The 6995-nt window shown below is 65.4% G+C and overlaps 2 protein-coding genes across 2 annotated transcripts; both read left to right on the top strand.

The window, feature by feature from the left end:
- Window positions 1-1554: 1554 nt before the first annotated feature.
- On the top strand, window positions 1555-2415 carry TMEM35B (transmembrane protein 35B). The gene is made up of 3 exons (XM_042885233.1): window positions 1555-1678; window positions 1765-1945; window positions 2045-2415. Exons 1-3 carry the CDS (start codon window positions 1571-1573, stop codon window positions 2173-2175), a joined length of 420 nt encoding a protein of 139 aa, XP_042741167.1. The 5' UTR covers window positions 1555-1570; the 3' UTR covers window positions 2176-2415.
- Window positions 2416-4005: 1590 nt separating this feature from the next.
- LOC122187477 (platelet-activating factor receptor-like) lies at window positions 4006-5028 on the top strand. Its single transcript, XM_042885002.1, has one exon. The coding sequence runs from the start codon at window positions 4006-4008 to the stop codon at window positions 5026-5028; it is 1023 nt and encodes a 340-aa protein (XP_042740936.1).
- The last annotated feature ends 1967 nt before the right edge of the window (window positions 5029-6995 follow it).

The raw sequence follows: 6995 nt of genomic DNA, 5'->3' as shown, positions 1-6995 counted from the left end.
CTGCCCTTGGGATCAAGTGCAGCATCTGCTGTGCAGGCAGCACCGCCAGGCTTCCCTCGTGTTTACTGCCCAGCAGAGCACCGCATGCTGGGGGGCGTCCCTTTGGTCAGCCTGGGCCAGCCGTGCATCGTGCTGCTCATCCCCCTGCTGGCAGGGCAGCACGAGAAGGGGAAAGGCCCTCAGCCCTGAGAGCTGCTCTGCAATGGCTCAAACGTCACTGTTCCAACCACTGCTGCTTCTTCAAAGAGCATGAACTGCACTGCTGTCTTGTCTCCATGGCTGCTGTCCTCTCATGCAGCCTTTTTTCCCCTCAAATTCCTGCTGTTTTCCACTAACTTGCCCTAATTCTGCTTCCCCCTCAGTGACATCAGCGTTCACATCTCTCTTCACCTCCTACACCTTTTATAAGCAAACGGTGGTTTTTATATTGGAAATTGATGGATGTGCTTTGGAGGGCTGCACAAAGCCCTCATTTTTTCTCTCCCTGTTGCCCTTCTGCCACCTGAGCCACGACTCGCGCTGCGTTTCCATCAGCGCACGCTGTGCCGGCAGCTGCTTGTTGTTCCCTGCCTGCTGGAGCTGAGGCGTCAGTTCTGCTGTTTCATCAGCCTGATCAACTCTATGTGCAAAGCGTGGGATGGAGGGTGGGCGCCTGTGGTGTTGGGGTCCGTGCTGGACGGAGGGCTGTGCTGGGAGCAGTTGGAGCTGGGATTGCTGGCTGCTGCTGGGAGGGGGATGGGGCGGTGAGATGCAGAACGAACGCGCCTGGGGCAGCTGCTGCTGTCTGGCCTTGTGCTGAATGGGGACGATTCCTTTAAGGCCCGACAAACGATGAACGACTCCTAGAAGGGGGTCCTTGAATCTAAAGAGCGGGATCCCAGGTGGGGCTGGACGAGGGGTTCGGTGGAAGAAGGAGCCGCGTTTTGTCCGCAGCTGCTTCCCGTGAGGTCAGGGCTGCGCGGGGCGCTGTTATTTATTGCTGAGCTCTGAGTCATTGCGGCGATGACGCGCAGCCGAGGGGCAGCGCTGCTCCGCTCCCAGCACAGCGCACTGCCGGGCCCGGGGAGCAGAGGGAAGCAAACAGACGCTGCAATGATTTTGCTCTTCTGCACAAAAAAACTGCAGCCGGCTCCCATCTGTGCCTCAGCCCTGCTGAAGGAAGGCGTTTTTCGCAAGCAAAGGGAAAATTCCTTCCTCTCCGCGCTGCTCTCCCGCAGCTCGCTCCTGTGTGTCCCTGCAGAAGCGCTGGATCCTTTCTGCACTTAATGAAGCACTGCCGCGCGTGCGGGGCCTGGAGCTGCCGACCCCAGCGTTGCAGAGAGGGCCAGCTCTTTTTCTTTCCCCTTTCTCGCGGGCCGCCAGAGCTGCGTGCTGCCATCGGTCGGTGCTCCAGCAGGGCAGGGAACAGCAATGCCAGCAGCGGCTCGGCACCGGCACCGCTGCATCCCGAGCTGCGGGCAGGGATAGGAGCACGGGTAGGGGCAGGGATGGCAGCGGCCGGAGGACGGCAGCAGCCGGAAGGGCCGTCCCGATCCGCTCCGCACCGCCCCATCCCCGCCCCATCCCGGCCATGGCGGCGGCGTTCCGGGCTCTTCGCGTTCTCCTAGGGCTCTTCTTCCTTCTCGCGGGCTCCGTGAAGCTCTCGGAGCGGCTCTCGGCCGACTCGCACCGCCATATGGTGAGGGGGTCCCGGGGGGCGCCGCGCCGCACGGAGCTCCGCGTGGGCAGCGATGCCGGAGCCGTGCCCTGCGCTGCGCCCTCCAGCAGGAGCAGTTCGTGCGATTCGCGGAGGTGTTCCCCCTCAGGGACTTTGGCTTCTCCCCCTCTCCCGGCTCCTACCTGACGGCCGTCGGTGCGGTGGAGGCGGTGGCCGGGCTGCTCCTCGCCTTCGGGCCGCAGCTGCTGCAGGAGATCAGCAACTTCGTGCTCAGCGTCGTCATGATCGGTGCGTGAGAGCCGGCGGGGGGGGGGGGGAGCGGGGAGGGGGTGTCGGGGATGCCCTCCGCCGCCCTTCGCCCCGTGCCAGCGTCCCGTGCCCCCCCAGGTGCCATCTACACGCTGCTGGCGCTGCGGGAGCCGCTGGCCATGTGTGCCCCCGCCACGCTGTGCCTCGGGCTGCTGCTGCTGCTCAACGTCCGCGGGCACGCAGCGCCTGCCAAGGCCAAGGCAGAATGAGCCGGGACGGAGCGAGGACGGCGGTGCTGTGACGGGAGGCCGCGGCCGTTCGGTGCCGTCGGGGCGGTTTTAGCGGTGGCTCTGCTTGCTGTGGAGCGATGTGACCGCGCTGCTGTGTGCTGTCCCGGCTGCGGGATGGATGGTGACCGTGGCACTGCCATCACTGCGGTGCTGGGCTGGCGCTGGGCTCCTGAGGGAGGGGGGTTGTGGTTTTTTGGAATAAAGCCTCTGTTTTTTTCATGCTTTGCCTCCTCCGTTTCTGTCTCCCTCCACGCTGAGCTGCAGGACTGGGGGGTCCCTGAGGTGTGGCAGGGGGTGCTGGGCTGCTGGAGCAGCGCCTGGGGATGATGGCAATGTGGATGTCATGCAGGGGCAGCGTCTGCATGGGATGGGAGCCCTGCGGTCACCCCGCAATGCGCCCAGCTGCTCACTGCACATCCAGGTGGGACAGCAGCCGTGTCCCCAACCCCACCCTATTTCAGCAGAGCTTCTTGAGCACCCTGCTCTGTCAGGGCACATCTGCCCTCCAGGATGCATTCAGTGCCCTGTGGTGAGAGCTGGGCACAACCCCGAGGTCACGTTGGAACCCTGCGCATCAACCATCAAAGAGGCTGGGACACGTTTGGGGCAAACTGATCACAGCACCTCCAGTGGGGGATCCTGACCCAAAACAGCACCCAAGCATTGCTGTGTGAGGCAGCAGGGAGGGGGCTGCCTCCTCTTTGTGGTGCTGGGGGGACCCGGGGCACTACTCCCACTGAATCCCCCTTTGAAGCAAATGAAGGCACAAAGAGGCAGATTCCGGCTTTGATCCCATTTGGTTGCCCCCTCCTCCCCCTCCTTCCCCCCAGCTGTTGAGTGCAGAAATTTGACCTCTGCTGCTTTCATGTGGGGCCTGGGAAATGGGCCTGGAGGTTCCCCCCCGTTCTCCCCAGCCCACGCTGGCGCGGGGGTCTTAGCATGGCTCCAGCGTGGCCTCCCCCATTACAAACACACACAGGTGCCTCCTCTCTCTGGCTGCACTCACTCCTATAGGGGTGGAAATGAAGCACTCCCAACCCACCCAGAGCATTTAAAGCTCCCTGCAGCCCAGCTCTGCCAGACGACTCAGAGCAGCTGGAGGGGACGCGTGGTAAGCAATCAGCTCAGTGTGACTGCAGCATCCTGCTGAGCAGGGATGGGATGGAGCTTGGGACCATGCCCTGAGTGTGGGGTGCAGGGCTGGGTGGGTGCGTCCCCTATTTGCCAGTAAAAGGGAAAAGAAACAGGGATTGTTAAGGGATCTGGGGATCTGCAAGGCAGCTCAGGCCCACTGGATGAACCCTGCATTGATACAGTGTTCGATGCTGCACTGAGTCTGGCCCTGCTGTGCTGAGAGCCTCCCGCTGGGTGACTCAGAGCCATCGCTGAGGTGTGGGCAGCTGTGATGAGAGGTGAAATTGCTGCAGCTCTGTGCTATGGGGATTACAACAGAGAGAGGTTTTCCATGCCCAGAACTGGAGAACGGCGATGAGTCCGTGGGTGCACAGTGCTGGGAGAGCTCTGCAGGGCTGGGGCTACAAACTGCCCCATGCTGTGACCTCTCCCCATCGTGTGCTCCCCTGTGTGCTGACTTCTGGGTGGGATGTGGGGCGATGGGGGCACGGCAGAGCAGGGGGATCAGCGTTACACCCCACAGCACTGAGCTGGAGCCAGTACAGCACCTCCGGGTGCTGCCATCTGCAGCTCAGCCCCATGGCCACAGCACAGCTGTGCCTGCCGCTCTCAGAGTGCGCCGTGCGGGCTGTGTGGGGGGGGGGGGGGGGGGGGGCGGGGGGCAAGAGCGTCTCTATGGAGCCAAGCCAAGCCCTGTGCTGGATTCCATCTCCTCAGGACCCTGGGATGAACATCTCGGCGCCGGCCACGTGCGTGCCCAGCGACCCGGTGCAGTTTGTGCTGCTGCCTGTCGTGTATTGCCTGGTGCTGTGCGTGGGGCTGCCGGGCAACCTGGCGGCCCTGCTGGTCTTCCTGCAGCGCGGCAAAGTGCGCAAAGCCGTCCGCATCTACCTCATCAACCTGACCCTGGCCGACATCCTCTTCAACCTCACGCTGCCTCTCTGGATCCCTTATTACCTGGCTGGGGGGGATTGGATGCTGCCAGAGGCCGCGTGCCGCCTGGCTGGCGCCGCCTATTACCTGGCGACTTACAGCGCCGTCACCTTCATGGCGCTCATCAGCGTGGATCGGCTCAGCGCGGTGCGCCGGGCGCTGCCGTTGGCGGGGCGCCGTGGGGCAGCATTGGCGTGCGGTGCGGCGTGGCTGCTGGGTCTGGGCTGTGCTGCACCCGCCCTCAGCTCCCGGCAAACCTCACCGGCGCGTGCCGGAGCCACCGCCTGCTTTGAGCAGCACACACGGCAGCGGGCCTATGCCTACGCCATGGTGGCTTTCTTTGCTGTCGCCTTCGTGGTGGTGCTGGGTGCTTACGCCTCCATCGCCCGCTCGCTGTCCGACACCGCCGTCCCCTCCTCGGGGTCGCATCGGCAGCAGGCCCGCACCATGGTGCTGGGGATGCTGCTGGTGTTCTCGGTGTGCGTGGCTCCTTATCACCTGATGCTGGCTCCCTGGGTGGGCAGTCGGCCCCCGACGCCGCCCTGCGGGCCCCCGGCCGCCCTGGATGTGCTGCACGTGCTGAGTGTGGCTCTGCTCAGCCTCAACAGCTGCCTCGACCCCCTCGTCTACTGCTTCTGCATCCGACGCTTCCGTGCCGACCTGGGAAGGACGCTGCGTGCGGCCGCTCATTGCCTCCCGCTGTCCCCATCTGCCCCCCACGGCTCGGCTCCTGGTGGCCGTGCCATCTCCTTCACCTCCACATAGGGCCAGGGGGGGTTGAGGAGCTCCGTTCATCGGGGGCTTCTCACCTCACGCCCCCATCTCCATCCGCCCCCGTTGTGCTCTCAGCGCATCCCCACGCAGTGTGGGCGTGTGGTTCCCTTCTCACATGTGCACAGCACAGTGCTGCCATCCCCAGCAGCCACGAGCCACAGTGGGGAGCAAAGTCCGAGGGTTCCATCCCCTCCTGGGGGTCCCTCGGGGATGTGCACCGCTGAATTTACTGCACCGCTTTGAGTTGGGGCCTCCCGGTGGGGCCACGCAAAGCCCCGTCCCTCTCCGTGCCCTCGGCATCACTCCTCGGCCGGATTAAAAAGGAATGAGCCGACAGCTGCCCGCCTCTCTTTGCCGAACGCCGGGACGCAGCCGGGCAGGGGCAGCCCCGGCCCCCCCCTCCCCGTTCTCACCCGTGGGCCTCGAACCCCCCCGCGCCTTCTCCTCTCCCCGGGGAGCCCTCGAGCGGCAGAGGCGGTGCGGGGCCGTGGCGTTGCGGGGAAGGCGGGTGGTGTTTTCCAGCCCTGTTTCGTTCTGTCGCCGCCTCAGCCCCGCGTCCCCGGCACCGCGCGAACGTGAACGGTGGGCGCTGCTCTGCGGCCGGGGGGGCTCCGGGGGAGCGGGAGGATGACGGAGGGGATGGGGGGAGACGATGGCACGGGTTGCCCCACACCTGGGGATCTCAGCCCCCTGGCAGGGCTCTCGGCACGGTCGATGCTTTGGGAGGACGTAAAGCAGCGGGCGGGGGGAGAGGGGCTGCGCGGGGTCCCGCTGCTACAGCATGGCCTCGGCCCCCAGCCGCGCCGTCCGGCACCCCCAAAACCCGTGTCTTTCTCCCCTCACATCCCTCTGGTGACGCTGCTGGGGGCAGAGGGGCTGCGCTGCATGGATGTGGGCACTGCGCTGCGGTGGGGGGGATTTCCACGTGCCGCAAACCGAGGCAGGAACATCCGCAAGGGGCCGGGGTGCGGCTGGGCGCCGTGCTGTGCCCGCAGCTCTGCACGCTGTGCTGCTGCATCTCAGCACGGCCCACTCGCGCCCGTGCCCCACGCCGTGCCGTGACCCAGCCCCATCGGCAGCCCCGTTATTCGCCTTCAGGAGCACGCATGAAATTTTAATTGTTTTATGTAACTTCGTGAGGAGGTCGGCAGAGCGCTGCTGGTCCCCACGTGCACCAGGAGCTGGGGGGTCGAGCATGGAGATGGGGGCAGTGTGCAGGCCGGGGGCTGTGCTGGCGAACCACGGCTCCCTGTGGCCCTATTTGGTGTGGTGGGATACGATGGGACCACTGCTGTAAGCTGTGACAGCACGTGGTAACAGCGGCCTGCGCAAGGACCGCAGTGCTGGGATGTGGGCACAGGGCACGGAATGTGGCTGCTTAAGAAAACAATTTAAGGGGGAAAAAAGCCTCAAAACCAGCTCCAGGAGCTCGCAGGGGCCGTGCCGTTGCCCCACGTCCAGACTGGTGGGTGGCTTTGGGTCAGGGCCGGGCTTTGCCACCATGCCACCGCCGCCACTGCACGCAGCGAGGCGTTCCCCACCCCGTTGTTCTGCTGCACTTGTCCCCTGCGAGTGCTGTAATTATTATTATTAGCAAATTACAGCTCCTGGCACGAGGGCCTCTGCGAGAGGGCGGCTGCCGCCGGCATTGTTGGGAGGGGGAGGGGGCTGAGCCCCTCGGGGCTTCCCGGGAGGGCAAAGGGGGGTCCCGGGAGGAAAGCCCACGGGTGGGAGGGACCCCCAAGGCGCGCAGCTGCCCGTCCCCGTGCGCGGCCCCGCGGGTTCCCCCTCCCGGCCCGGCTGAGCCGCACCGGAGCGGGGGGTCGCGGGGCGCCGGGAGGCGGCGGCAGAGCCGCACCGGAGCCATCTTTGCGCCGCCGCCGCCGCCGCCTCCCGCTCTGATTCCCGGGGAAAATCCACCGCCGCGTCTTGGCTGCGCCTCGGCGGCCGCGCTCCGC

The sequence above is a fragment of the Lagopus leucura genome, unplaced genomic scaffold (genome assembly GCF_019238085.1).
Source record: "Lagopus leucura isolate 7727_CA_CO unplaced genomic scaffold, USGS_WTPT01 Super-Scaffold_100048, whole genome shotgun sequence".
Lineage (NCBI taxonomy): Eukaryota > Metazoa > Chordata > Aves > Galliformes > Phasianidae > Lagopus > Lagopus leucura.
Note: the sequence above shows the minus strand (reverse complement) of the source record. Positions and strands in the feature narration are given on the sequence as shown.